Source organism: Rhinoraja longicauda, chromosome 21 (assembly GCF_053455715.1).
Source record: "Rhinoraja longicauda isolate Sanriku21f chromosome 21, sRhiLon1.1, whole genome shotgun sequence".
Taxonomy (NCBI): Eukaryota; Metazoa; Chordata; class Chondrichthyes; order Rajiformes; family Arhynchobatidae; genus Rhinoraja; species Rhinoraja longicauda.
In genome coordinates this window covers 18242415-18257938 of record NC_135973.1, presented here as the reverse complement: position 1 = coordinate 18257938, position 15524 = coordinate 18242415, and the positions used below count along the sequence as shown (strand labels likewise).

General features: G+C 44.9%; 1 protein-coding gene across 1 annotated transcript in view; it reads right to left on the bottom strand.

Annotated features, from left to right (window-relative positions):
* Positions 1 to 10091: 10091 nt before the first annotated feature.
* cacng3b (calcium channel, voltage-dependent, gamma subunit 3b) overlaps positions 10092 to 15524 on the bottom strand; it is a 31302-nt gene continuing 25869 nt past the window's right edge. The window contains exons 3-4 of the mRNA XM_078418513.1: positions 14353 to 14493; positions 10092 to 10906 (exon numbers count right to left, since the gene is read on the bottom strand). Coding sequence (XP_078274639.1) covers positions 10389 to 10906; positions 14353 to 14493 — 659 coding nt within the window. The 3' untranslated portion in view covers positions 10092 to 10388. The remainder of the gene's footprint in view (positions 10907 to 14352; positions 14494 to 15524) is intronic.

The window sequence follows — 15524 nt, the reverse complement described above, 5'->3', positions numbered from 1 at the left end:
CCTCTCCCTACCTGTCTTTCCATTAGTACGTACTTGTCCTAACCCTCTACCTTCCCAACACTTCTTCCAATTTCTACTCTGGTTCCCAACCCCCTGCCCCTTTAGTTTAACCACCCCCGAGTTGCACTAGTGAACCTCCATGCAAGTATCCTGGTCCCCCTCTATCTCAGATGACACCCGTCCCTCTTGCACAGGTCACCTTTTTTCCAGAAGAGATCCCAATGGTCTACAAATCTGAATCCCTGCCCCCTGCACCAACTCATGAGTCACACATTCATCTATCCCATCTTCCTATTTCTCCCCTTAATGTTCTGCGACCGCTCAGAGACATCCTGCACCCTGGCACCAGGGAGGCACACACCATCTTGGAGTCTCATTTGCTGCCACAAAATCCCTTGTCTGTGCTCCTAAATAATGAGTCTCCTATGGCTATGGCTGCCTGATGTTTCCCTTACTCACCACCTTAGAGCCAAGCCTGATACTGCAGGCCAGACCACTGCTGCTATTGCAGCTCTCCCCTCACCATGACAGTATCCAAAGGAGCATACCTCTGTCGAGAGGTCTGACCTCAGGGGATTCCAACCCTTTCTGCCTACTTTCTTTCCTGGTCGTCACCCAACTACTTCCTGCCTGTACCTTAGGCATGACTACCTCACTGTAACTCTTCTTCACGATGATCTCACGCCTTTCACCCATAATCTTGAGGTCATCCAGGTGCTGCTCCAAATTCTCAAAAACTGTCCTCAAAGAGTTGCAGCTGAGCACACGTATTGCAGGTGTAGTCCTCAGGGGCACTGCAAATGCTCTTTACCTCCAACATCCTGCAGGAGGAGCATTCCACTATCCCACTTGGCATCTCTACAACACCAAAAAGCTAGTAAGAATTGCCCAGAACAGGTTGCACCTTAACCTGCTATTACCCAAAACATGGGAAGATGAAATCCAGTGATTCTTCTGCATGTAGGGTACTGGAGCCCATCGTGTGTACAACATGAGGGGCAGGGGTATTGAATGGGATTATGTCATAAAATCTTATTATTTTTATTTTAAAAATAAGAATTCCAAAAAAAAAATAATATAAAACAAAAATTGTACAAAAGCTATTCATACATTTTTAGCATCCGTACATTCAGTAGTGTCTTACTCAGTAGTGTTTGTACCTGTCTTTACACAAAACACTCTTGGCACTCATGTGACCCCCTGAGGTGATATTCCTTCCCTTGTTTCAGGAGTGTCCCCATCAGACTCCGCCCCTCAGCCCCAGACACAGCCTCCCGGATCACCTGTCCCGGACAGAATTGATTCAGTTGGCAATGCCCAGCAGCGGAAGAACCCTAATTGTGGTCCTCCTTCACAGATCCTTCAGGTTGGCAGCACCAATGTTCAGTGCATCCCTCGGCATGTACTCCTGCAGTGTTGAATGAGCACGTCAGCAGCATTCCTTTACAGACATGTCGCCATGATGGGAGACCAATTTGGTAGCAGTTGTCAAAGAGCATGAGCATGCTTTTAGTGCGGTTTACTCTGGATGCCAATTCAAACTGGTCACAGGTGCTGATTAATCTGTGAACCTACCATGGATCTGAGCAGAGGATGGCGGCATCATCCATGTACAGGAAGTTTTTGATCAGTACAGCACAGGTTTGGTCTGGGTGGATCACCTGTCCCAGACAGAATTGACTCAGTTGACAATGGCCTTGGACAGGATCTTATAGTCCATTTTTAACAGTGAAAAGGGTGTCCAATTCCTGATGACATTGTTCTCCCCATTCTGCTTGTCCTCAGGGGCACTGAGTACTGGGCACTCAGTAGGCGGGGGTGATGATGCCCTTTTTCATGGAATCTACCAGTCAGAAACATAGCATCATACCCTTCCAACAGTTCTGGGCCCATCCACTCCCACAGTGCTGAGCACAACTCAACCAGTACGCCATAGAGTGATCCAATAAACCTTTGGAAGAAGTGCGAGTAATCCTCATCCTGGTTCATGGAACATACTCTGGATTAGAAGATTCTGAGGCGAAGAACACAGTTTAGGAATGAAGTACCTCTTGATGTTTTCCTTGGTTGCTTCCATCAGTGCATCGGTGATTTAATAAAGGTTCAGTTCCTCAACCTGCTTAGCCCCTCTTTAGTTCCTTGATGTTTTCTGGAATCAACAATTTGACATGTAACTTCCATGTCCCCTACCTGCCTTCTGCTCCTCCTGTCAGTGACAGACAGCCCGAAAAAGGCGTACCTGCAATCTCCTCTCTTGCTTTTCTCAATAACCTATCATATGAATCGGTGTCGCCAGACTTGAATGCCTGAGATTTTGTCCTCAGAAGATTGCGGGCCTCCTGGTTCATCCAAGGCTTCTGGTAGGGGAACATTCAGATTGTGTCTCTTGGGAATACACTCCTCCACAAATCTTAAGGCGCATGTGCAATGATGTTGGCGATCTCCTTGCAACTTACTCCTGGTCTTCGAAGGAGGAGGTGTGGCAATCTCAGGCTTCTTCCTGCAGTTCACCCTTGACTCGAGAGGAGGTGCTGACGGTACAGGTTTCTTTACTGGCGGCTCAGTTTTGAGCATGAAGAGGTGACGCAGGCTTATCCTGGTGGGCAGTCTTTACCCCTGTGTGTGTGTGTGTGTGTAGGTGCAGTCCCTCATTGTCTGTGGGCAGGAAGAGGTGCCAGCAACTCAGGCTTGCCCAAGCCATTCAGACCTGAAACATCACCCATTCCTTCTCTCCAGCGATGCTGCCTGTCCTGTTGAGTTACTGCAGCATTTTGTGTCTATCTTCGGTTAAAACCAGCATCTGCAGTTCCTCCTTACACATTCAATCTTAGCCCCAGGTCGAGACATTGGTTGTGCAGGGCTTCTTTCCTGGCAGACCAGACTTGACCACACGGTGGTGCTGGTGGTCTTGGATTTGTCCCAGTGACTGTCTTCCTCAAACCTGTGACAGGGGCACACAGCTAGCAGGGAGGTGTTCCACTCCCTCCTCCCTTCTACCCCTTTGTTCGCCAGTGTGATATCTTAAAACATTTGCAAGGCCAGGGAAATTGGGCAACTTGCAAGATCACCAACAAATGAAATCTGCATCAAAAAAACATTTGTTAGAGCTGGATAAGTTACCCTTGTGGCATGGATGAAGGTTGCCAATGAGTGGGCATGTATTATGTTTCTAGAATTCATATTTTTACAATGAAAATTAAATATGTGTTCCAGATGGAAATCTGAGCAAACTCTGTAAGATGGGCATGTCGGGCCGAATGGATGTGTTTCCATGCTGTTTGACTCTGCATGACTATTTTGTCAAAGTAAAGTGGAATTATATTGGAATTATAATCTTATGACAGCTCTTTGGTGCCAGTTAAAAGTTAAATGTTTGATGAATTTTCCAAAGAATCATTCTAGTTCACACTGAAGTGATCAGCCACTTTATTCGTTACTCTTCTGTCATGAAAGACATGATCCATACCCAAATTCAGTTGTGCATTTCTAAGCCTCCTATTTTCTTGAGTTTCAATCAATTGCAAACTGGCCCAAGGCTCTGCCACTTTCACTTTATGAAGCAACATTGTGCTGTGCATCATTTTCTGTGGGATATGTTTGTGTTCCCTATTTAGCACAGCTGTCAGTTCTTTGAAACTTATTACTCTTGGATCTGAGGTCAGGGGTTCACTGCTTGAATCTCTCAATACTGTTAGACTTAATTTTCATCGTGGTACACTGGGCACAGTTGAGTAAGATAAAAGCAGTTTATTAGAGCACAGCCGCAAGCTATCAACTCGGAAGAATGGCTTTACTCTTACATGCTGGCAGAGCAGGATATAAAGAAAACAAGTGCACCCATGCATCCAAAGTGCTTTCCGTGGTAAAATTCTTTAAAATCTTAAAAAATGTTTGCTGCAGAGACTCCCAATAAAGAAACTGATTGGGCAATAAGTTGTAATTTATAGACAATAAACAATAGACAAAAGACAATAGATGCAGGAGTAGGCCATTCGGCCCTTCGGGCCAGCACCACCATTCAATGTGATCATGGCTGATCATTCACAATCAGTACCCCGTTCCTGCCCTCTCTCCATACCCCCTGACTCCCCTATCATTAAGAGCACTATCTAACTCCATTTAAAAAAAAATTGTTATTCTTTTACATGAGGAAAACTAAGAAGGGCTTCAATGTCACGTTAGAAAATAAACCTGTTCAGTGCCATCCCCGAGTATGCTCGGGTTAGAGTATACAAGTGAAAAGAAAATCTTGGCAGTGAACAGGTTAAAGTAGATGTGCAGGGCAAGTTTTTATACAGAGGGTAGTAAGTGCCTGGAATGTGTTGCTGGGGGTAATGGTTGAAGCAGCTATGTTAATGACTTCCGCATAGACTTTGTGGGCCGAAGGGCCTGTTCCTATGCTGTATCTTTCTATGTTTGGAGGACATAGCTTTAAGGTGAGAAGGGCAAGATTTTAATAGGAAGCTGAGGGGTAACCTTTTCACTTACAGGGTGATGAGTATATGGAACGGGCTGCCAGAGGTGGTAGTTGAGGAAGGTACTATAACAGTATTTAAAAGACACTGGGCAGGTGCATGGTTAGCAGAGGTTTAGAGGGATATGGGCCAAAGGCAGATAAATGGGACTAGCTTAGATAGGGCATTTAAGTTGGAATGGATGAGTTTGGCCAAAGGGCCTGTTTCTGTGCTGTGCATATGCATTGCAGCATATTTCTATTCCTCTCCACTATCCTTTGCACAGTTCATTGACATCTTCCTGCACTCAAATGCATTGGATCTTACTGTCAAACACACAGGCACTTCTAGCGTAATTCACAAACCATTAAAAAAACAAGCACTAACCCGTTGTCTTTGAGGGGTCTTTCGATGCCCTGGTCCATCACAATCTCTCCGATTGGTCCTCACAATGATCTGGCACTAAATTCTGGTTGACTTTTAGTCTCCTTCGCATAAGAAACCGAAGAGACAACTAAAACAATATATCATTTAAAGTCTATGGTCCATGAATAGCAGTTTAAAACCTTAGATAAAGGCTTGAACTAGATGTAGCCAAAGTATTCATGTACTCTCCATGACTCCATGGTTCACTCTCCTCTCCACCCACCCTTCCCCTTCAAAGTCACCTTCCCCTGTAATTGCAGGAGGTGCAACATCTGTCCCCACACATGCTCTTTCACCTCCATTCAGGGACCAAGGAGATGATCAACTCCATAGGTTTTAGCCGAAAATAGACACAAAATGCTGGACGTCTGAGGAAGGTTCCTGACCCGAAACGTCACCCATTCCTTCTCTCCAGAGATATTGCCTGTCCTGCTGAATTATTCAGCATTTGATATCTATCTTCGTGTAAACCAGCATCTGCAGTTCCGAACAAGCTTTAGGATTGTTTTGAACAAGGCGGCAGGGTGGCGCAGCATTAGAGTTGCTGCCTTACAGCGCCAGAGACCCAGGTTCTATCCTGACTATGGGTGCTGTCTGTACCATTCCTCAGCCCATTTGCCCAACTGATTAAGATCTTGCTATAATGTTTGATAACCATCTTCGCTATCTACAATACCACCTACTTTAGTGTCATCTGCAAACTTACTAATCATTCCTTCTACACTCTCATCCAAATTTATTGATATAAGCCAAAAACACCAATGGATCCAACAGCAATTGCTGAAGCACACCAGGCCTCAACAGTCACAGTCTAAAAAACAATCTTCTACCCTCTGCTTCCTTTCATGAAGGCATTTTTCGATCCAGTCAGATAGCTCTCCCTGGATCCCAGGTCATCTAACATTCCACAGCAGCCTCCCATGCAGTAGCTTATCAAATGTCTTGCTAAAATCCGTATAGACAACATCTATGGTTCTGTCCTCAACCTTTTTGGTTACTTCTTTGGTCTTTGGGACGCAGCCCAGACCATCACACAAACCAACCTCCCTTCTACTGACTCAATTTATACCTCACGCTGCCTCAGCAAGGCCAGCAGCATAATCAAGGACGAGTTGCACCCTGGCCACTCCCCTGTCCCATCAGGCAAAAGGTATAGAAGTGTAAATAGGGCACACCTCCAGATTCAGAGACAGTTTCATACTAGCTGTTATCAGGCAATTGAATCATCCAACCACAACCAGAGAGCAGTGCTGAACTACTAACTACCTCATTGGTAACCCTCGGACGATCCTTTATCGGACTTTGCTGGCTTTACCCCGCACTGAACGTTATTCCCTTATCATGTATCTATACACTGTCAATGGCTCCATTGTAATCATGATTTGTCTTTCTGCTGACTGGTTAGCACGCAACAAAAGATTTTCACTGTACCTCGGTACACGTGGCAATAAACTAGACTGAAGTTCTTCAAAAATCTCAATCAAATTCGTGAAACACGATCTCTCATGCACAAAACCATGCTGGTTATCCCTAATCAACCTCTTTCTATACAAATGTATATATACCTTATCCCCCAGAATACTCTCTGGTAACTTGCCTACTGCAGATGTTAGGCTCACTGATCTATAGTTCCCAGACTTTCCCTTGCAGCTCTTCCTAAATAGAGGCACAATATTAGCAACTCTTCAGTCTTCCGGCACCTCAGTCATATCTAATGCTGATTCATGTATCTCAGCCAAGGTACATGAAAGTTTTTTTTTAGCTTCATGTTCATATGTCATAGGAGAAGAAATAGGCCATTCGGCCATCGAGTCTACTCTGCTATTCAATCATGGCTGATCTATCTTTCCCTCTCCTGCCTTCTCCACAAAACCCTTGACACCCTTACTAATCAAGAATCTGTCAATTTCCACCTTAAAAATACCCAGTGACCTGGCCTTCATAGCCGTCTGTGACAATGAATTCCACAGATTCACCACCCTCTGACTAAATAAATTCCTCCTCACCTCCTTTCTAAAGGTGCATCCTTTTATTTCATTGCTAATTCCTCTGGTCCAAGTCTCTTCACAATTTAGTAAGTTTCAATTAAGTCTCTCCTAAACCTTCTAAACTCCAGTGAGCACTGGCCCAGTGCCGTCAAACGCTCATCATACAATATGCAGCACTGACACCCCACACTGCTCTCTGAAATGCAACAATGATACTCTGATGCCCAGCACTGATATCCTACACTGAGCTCTGATATACAATACTGATACATAGAAACATAGAAAATAGGTGCAGGAGTAGGTCATTTGGCCCTTCAAGCCAGCATCGCCATTCAATATGATCATGGCTGATCACATAAAATCAGTACCCCATTCCTGCTTTTTCCCCAGATCCCTTGATTCCGTTAGCCCTAAGAGCTAAATCCAATTCTCTCTTGAGAACATCCAGTGAATTGGCCTCCACTGCCTCCTGTGGCTGAGAATTCCACAGATTCACAACTCTCTGGGTGAAAATGTTTTTCCTCATCTCAGTCCAAAATGGCCTACCCCTTGTTCTTAAACTGTGACCCCTGGTTCTGGACTCACCCAACATCGAGAACATTTTTCCTGCATCTAGCCTTTCTAATCCCTTAAATTTTTTATATGTTTCTATAAGATCCTTTCTCATCCTTCTAAATTCCAGTGAATACAATAGACAATAGGTGTAGGAGTAGGCCATTCGGCCCTTCGAGCCAGCACCACCATTCAATGTGATCATGGCTGATCATTCGCAATCAATACAAGCCCAGTCGACCCATTATTTCCTCATATGTCAGTCCCGCCATCCTGGGAATTAACCTGGTGAACCTATGCTGCACTCCCTCAATAGCAATAATGTCCTTCCTCAAATTTGGAGACCAAAACTGCATGCAATACTCCAGGTGTGGTCTCACCGGGGCCCTGTACAACTGCAGTAGGACCTCCTTGTTCCTAAACTCAAATCCTCTTGCAATGAAGGCCATCATACCATTAGCTTTCTTCACTGCCTGCCATACCTGCATGCTTACTTTCAGTGACTGATGTACAAGGACACCCAGGTCTCGTTGCACCCCCCCCTTTTCTTAATCTGACACCATTCAGATAATAATCTGCCTTCCTGTTCTTGCTACCAAAGTGGATAACCTCACATTTGTCCACATTATACTGCATCTGCCATACATCTGCCCACTTACCCAACCTATTCAAATCTCCTGCAGCCTCATAGCATCCTCCTCGCAGCTCACACTGCCACCCAGCTTTGTGTCATCCGCAAACTTGTTGATGCTTAGAAACTTAGAGATACACCACACAGCTTTCTGATATTCATCACTGATACCCCACTCTGGGCTCTGATACTCAATTCTGATACCCCATGCCGGGCTCCGAATTGAACAATAACATCCCAAATAAGACTCTAAAACAGTAGTGAAATCCCATACTGGCCACCGATATACGATACTATACCATATATGGAACATTGTTATCCCACAGTGGGCTCTGATATGCAAACTTGGTACCCACACTGGACTCTGCTCCCAATTCCGGGTGTTAATACACAGCAATGGGTTCTGATTCTGTGAACTAATATCCAGCCCAAAGTACGGATACCCAGTAATAGGCTATGATATACTGCATTAATACCCAGTCCTAGCCTCTGCTGTTCCCTAGCTTTTTGCCTTTATCAACAGTGGACCCTGGTATATGCCACAAATCTGGCATTACTCAATCCTGATACACAGCAATGGACACGAATAACCAGCTTTGCATACATATGCCCAAAGTTTGGCATGGATATGCTTCCATGATACCCAATAATACACACGGTTACCCGACACTGATGCAAACAGTTGGCACTGATCCCCAATATGGGTGCCAAAACGGAACAGAAGTGCTCATATTCAACACAAGTACCCAGCTCGTGGCAATGATGCTAAAAATCAAATTTAGGTGCTGGTACATAACACCAGTTGGTGTTACCAAGCAACAATGTACAGCAATGGGCACTGATGCCCAGCGATATGCACAATGAGCACTGAAGGAGTGTTACAGAAACAGGCCCTTAGCTACCATCCCCATGCTGACCATCAAGTCCCTAACTGGGCAAATCTCCTTTAGAGCCATAAAGTCAGAGTTTGTGCAGCACAAAGGTCGGCCCTTCAACCCAACTCATCCTTTTATCAGCACTTAGTCCAAAGCCTGCATTGCCTTGGCAAATCAAGTGCAAAGAGGCCATCAAGGGCCATGATGTCTAACGCTAATATCCAAGAATGAACGCAGATGGCGGAAACCGGTAACAGACGGTAACCGAAGCAACTAATACCTATACACAACATAGATACCTATACCCAGCGATGTGTAGTGGAACCCAAACATTGATTTGATACCCATCATTGACACCTGACATTGAGCAATTATACCCAACATTCATACATATCAATGAAAATCAGTGTCTAGGAATGATACCCAACAATGGACATTGATATCTAACAATGGGAAGATATCTAGCAATGGACACTGATATCAAACACTGATACCTAAAGATGGGCACGGATCACTAACAATGGATACTGACATCTAATGATGGGTATAGATATCTAACAATGGGCATAGATATATAACAATGGGCACTGATATCTAATGATGGGCAGATACCTAGCACAGGGCAGATACCTAACACAGGGCACTGATCTCTTATTATGGGCACTGATATTAAACAATGTATAGCTTTATATCAAATGACTGATATCTAACGATTGGCAGATATTTAACAATGGGCACTGACATCTAATGATGGGCACTGACATCTAACGATGGCCACTGATGTCTAACAATGGATAGATATCTAATAAAGGGCGATTTGTAACAATAGACACTAGTTTGTAACAATGGGCACAGGTATTTAACAATGGACAGATGTCTAATGATGGGCATTAATATTTAGCAATAGGCAACATTCTAATAATCAGCAGATATCCAACAATGGGCAACAATATCTAACAATGCACAATGATATCTAATAATGGGCAGATGTATAATCGTGGGCGGATATCTAATGATGGGCATTGACAGCCAGCACTGAAAGAGACCTGATCTCTGTGCGGGCAGGTTAACGGTATCAAAACTGCCTGACAAATAATGAGTGATACCAAAAGTTAAATGACCTATGTTTTTATTCCTCTTGATTGTTTTACATAAATCATCGAGGTTCATAAATCTAATTCAGTGCTCCTAAACTATTCAATTTCAGCTGTGCTCATATTTTTCAAAATGTTAATGAAATTGAGCATTAAAGTGCTAGGAACATATCAATCTGTTTCTTAAAAACTAGGTGCTGCTCTGTGAGGGAGGTCTGTCAGTAAACCGGTGAGTTCATAAGGGACATGCAGAAGTTGAGAAGGGTGGTGCCATCCGCCGGGAGTTTGTTGGAACCTTTTCCAGGGCGTTTTCAAGAGAAACGTTTTCATGACACTAAATTGGCAGGGAATGGTCCGGGGCTGCACAATCAGACAGGGGTAGTGCGCCTATTGGCAGCGTTGGTCTGAACACTCCCCTTCCAGTCCTTGGAAATACAGTTGCGAACCTGCAGGAATTTAGCATTCCTTTCGGAAGTCAAGTTTGTTGCCACAATTGCTTTTGAAGAGTCTCTGGACATCGTGTACATTGATATCTCAGTTGAGGGGGGCGAGCTGTAGCCTTTGCCCCCGATTGGAGAAGGGTCCCTCGATCGAGGTTCTGTAGATCGGGAGCTTGACCTCCGCCGAAACCGGTACCTGTAGCTGGGAATGCGGGCAAGCGCGGACTTCTTCAGGACATGGCTCCGAGACTTCACCCTCACCTGCCTATGTTTCTCGATGTACATGTGCACCGCTACCACACCCACCGTCTCGGCAATGATGAATGACAGTGCCCCAAAGTAGAACGACCATCCGTAAGAATAATTGTTTTTTTTGGAATCACTCTGTCCGGGATCTCCTGCGTTAGCCGATATGTACACAATGATTCCTATTATGTTGCTTAAACCTAATGGAAGGGGAAAGGACAGGTTATAATTACATGCTGTGATATTAGAGCAGTGCAAGACTGCCACTGAATCAACATTTTACAAGGTGGACAAAACATTTCTCAGGTGCCACTCCCTGATCACAGGATGTCCCACCAAGGTTCCAGCCTATCATTAACTTCAGCTGCCAGATCCTGCTGTAATTCTGGATCACAGTCACAGGCTTTAGCGAAAGGAAAACCCTGTGGGCATTACAGAACATAGAAAAGTGCAGCACAGGAGCACTTCGATCCACCATTTCTGCGCTGATCATGAGACAATCCAACCAACTCCATCTGCCACACATGATCCATATCCCACCATTCTCTGCCTGCTCATGTGTCAGTCCAAATGCCTCTAAATGTTGCTGTGGTGTCTCTTACCACTATTTCCCCAGCAGTGTGTTTCTGGCACTCATGACCCTCTGGGTAAAATAATTCACAGCGAGGGAGCCCCTCACACTTTGTAGCTCTGCACCCTGGTATTTAGTATTTCCCCCTTGGAAAAAGACTCAGACTATCTACCCTGTCTATGACTCACATAATTTTATATAGTTCTATCTGGTTTTCCCTCAGCCTCCACTTAGGAGAAACCAATCCAATTTTGCTCAACCTCTCCTTATAGGTAATACACTGTAATCCAGGTAACATCCTGGTGTACCTTTAATGTACCCTCTCCAAAGTTTGCACATTCTTCTTGTAATGGAGCGGCCAGAACTGCATACAATACTCCAAATGTAGCCTGATTAATTTTTCATAAAGCTGCTGACTCTTTTACTCATTTCATTAAAGGCCAGATGATCAGGTTTGATTTTTTTATATTCTGCCCACTGAGAGATAACTGCTAAGAAATGGGATCATGCCTACATAGTACTGGAAACCCTTGCTGCAGCCCTAACCTATTCCCACTCATGTTGTGCAGAATCCCACTGCCATCACGAAGTGACAGTGTACTTTGTGCACACCCTTCCTGCTCATGGTCAGGCACCTGGGGCATGCGCTGTTTGACCATGGCCCTGACAGAACTGTCCAGAGCATGGCTAACAGTGTATTTGTGTGTGATGTGGGCAGTGTTATCCATCACAACTCAGGAGCCAGTCTGGTGGGGGCAATCATCCGGAGACAGGATGGTAGTTCAAGGTCATAGAGTTAAACAGCACAGATACAGGTCCTTCGGCCCAACTCATCCATGTCAACCAAGGTATCTTCCTGAACTAGTCCCATTTGTCTGCATTTGGCCTATACTCCTCCAAACCATTCCTCTCCAGTTACCTGTCCAATTGAATGTTAAAAGTTATATTTTTCCTGACTCAACCACTTTTAAGATCCTTTTTAATCTTCCCCCTCTTACTTTAAACCAATGCCTTCTTTTAGCTTCCCACACCCTGGAAAATGACTGACCATCCACGTTATTTATGCCCTTCGTGATTTTATAAACCTCCACAGAGTCACCTCTCAGCCTTCTTCACTAAAGGGAAAACAGTCCAAGCCTATCCTGTCTCCTCTTATAAGCCCTCAGTCCCAACAGTATCGCTGTGTATGTTTCTTTCAACCTCTGTAGCTTAATTGCATCCTTCCTAATGTGTGGCATCCAGAACTATGCACAATGTCCCTGGTTTGGTCTTACCAATGTCTTGTAACATGACACATAGTTGAAGCATGACGAACCAAGCATGATACTCATTATCTCCTCCGGTGAAGGCAAACATGCCGAATGGCCTTCCATAAGTAAGTCTCTAACTTTTCAGAATTCTATGAAATCGCCATGGGAAAGTGAAGATTAGTGTGGATCTGACTGGTGTTCCTCAGTGTGTAAGCTTACAACAACCTACAGTGAAAGAGCAAAGTGAGACCTGGCTTTACAATTGGCATGGTTACAATGAGGGAGCACTCCGTTCCCCATGACTGGCAACGTTGAACAAGGTGCCAATGTTAGCTTCACATGTGCAAGATACGCAAGTCACAATGGTTGATGTCTCTGTGCATATGTGCTGGGAGAGTGAGTGGGTTAAATTTCCCAAACCATGGGAAAATCTGCGCAGGTCACGGGGGGAACATACAAACTCTGTACAGACAGGCACCCGTAGTCATGATTGAACCCTGGTCTCTGACACTGTAAAGCAGCAACTTTACCGCTGCGCCACCGTGCCGCTCCACATATTGAAATGAATGGCTCTCCTGGATGCACTTGAAAATTTCCACTCCATCTAATTCTTTCACAAAAGGTAATCCCAATTAATGTTGTGGAAGCTGAAGTCTCTAGATAACCCTATTCCTCTTACAACTCTTTGTAACTTGCCTACATATCAGCTCCTTATTCTCCCTCTGTGTGTTGAGAGGCCTGCTGTTTATTCCAGAAAAATTATCTTTCATTTTATTTATTTTCTCTTTAATTTCTAAGGTCTACTTGTAGGGCCTTATATGACATGTTTTCCTGGATATCAGTCCTTGTTCCTACAGAGATGTCTCTTTAATCAACAATATGTCATCATGCTGATCAATCCTCTCGACTTATCTGCCTTTCTAGTCAGGCTTCTTGCATATAAGTAGATGCGGTCCTTGCATGGGTTTTACCACGCCCATGTCTGGTTAGCCCGAGTTTTTTTCTTCTATGTTTGAATTTTGCCCTCAACTGTGTATTTACAGTATTTCAGTGTGTGAAATGACATCGTATCCCACTATGTGTAAGGACTGGATCAGACCCAGTGGTGTAGAGTTTGACACACTGTTCCTGTGTATGAAAGAACAGATTCAGTTCCAGAGTCCCAAAGTCTGTTCCAGCATCCCAGAGTGTGTGTGAAGGGGGAGAATATTTGTGTGAAGGCAAGCATCCATTGAACTGTTCCACAATGCCAATGTACTGCTCCTGCTCCCTGTCCAGCATGCAGCCGCATTTTGCAGGTTTGGATGGGATGCTGCTATGTTCTCATCACGAGGGCGGCACGGTGGCGCAGTGGTAGAGTTGCTGCCTTACAGCACCAGAGACCTGGGTTCGATCCTGACTATACAGGGTTCTCCGCGTGGCCTGCGTGGGTTTTCTCCAGGATTTCCGGTTTCCTCCCACACTCCACAGACACACACGTTTGTAGGCTAATTGGCTTGGTAAATTTATAAATTGTCCCTAGTGTGTGTAGAATAGTGTTTGTGTGCAGGGATCGCTGGTCTGAGCAGACTTGGTGGGCACTGTATCACTAAACTAAACTAAACTAAAAGAATGTGTAGGAAAGAACTGCAGATGCTGGTTTAAATCGAAGATAGACACAAAATGCGGGACAGGCAGCATCTCAGGAGAGAAGGAATGGGTGATGTTTTGGGTTGAGACCCTTCTTCAGAATAATGTTTAGAATTGGAGTTTAACACTGCACTGATGATTGGCTGATACTTCAGAAATCATGTCAGAAAATCGTTTCAGTCAAAAAATGACAAACCTGCAGCGACGAAAAGAATCCCAGAGGTGAGGACAATGTTGTGTTTGCTTTTGTAGAATTCACCAGCTGCTACGCAGACCCCTCCCAGGAACAGTAGTCCCACACTGAGTATCGGGAAGAGGCTGGAAGCTCGGACGATTCCTGTAGAAAGAATAAGCGGTCACCATGAGCACGTACCTCTCACATCAAGCTCTATCCCTAATCTTACCATGGGGACTTTATCAAACTCCTTACTATAATTCATGTGTACAACATCCACTGCCCTAGTGTACATGGACATCTACACAGATGGGTTCATCCACCTTACCCGTCAGTCCTCTCGCATTAAAAGACGTGCAATTCAATCCTTCAGTCCTTCCTCACTCCCTGTCATGCCTATTCTACCCACTGAACTTTCTTTCATCATAATCCATTCCGATTTCCAGCCTTAAACCTGCCTTGGATCCCACCCCCCTGAAAATCTAGTTTAAACCCACTCGTGCAGCACTGGCAAATTGGCCTTCCAGCAAAGTGGTTCCCCTCCAGTTCAGGTGCACCTTCTACAGGTCTCCTCTGCTCCAAAAAAGATCCCAGTGGTCTAAAAATTCAAATCCCTGCCCCCTGCAGCAACTCCTCAGCCACACATTCATCTGCCCTATCTTTCTGTTCCAACTTTCACTAGCACGTGGCGCCGGGTGTAATCCAGAGATTAATACCCTGGAGGGTCCTGCTTTTTAACTTTTTGCCTATAATCCTATAATCATTTCGCAGAACCTCATCCCTTTTTCTACCGATGTCATTTGTGCCATCATGCACAATGACTTCCCGCTGCTCACCCTCCCTCTTGAGAATGTCATATAGCCGCTCCGAGACGTCCTGAACCCTGGGACTAGGGACTGGATTCCAAGCCAGCCAGGCCCGATGCTAGTGCCCTGCCTGCTAGTGCTGCTCAAACCTGAAGGGTCATCCTCTCCAACAGCATCCTAAACTGCATACCTAGCTTGAAGGGGAATGACCAGGGGTTACCTGCACTCTCTGCCTTCTACCCTTCCTTGTGGTCACCCACCTATTCTTTTCCTGGACCTTAGGCATGTCCACCTCGCTATGAGTGTTATCCAAGAAGCTCTCATTCTCCCAGATGATCCTCAGGTCCTCCAGCTACTGCTCCAGTTTCCCAACGCGGCCTGCAAGAA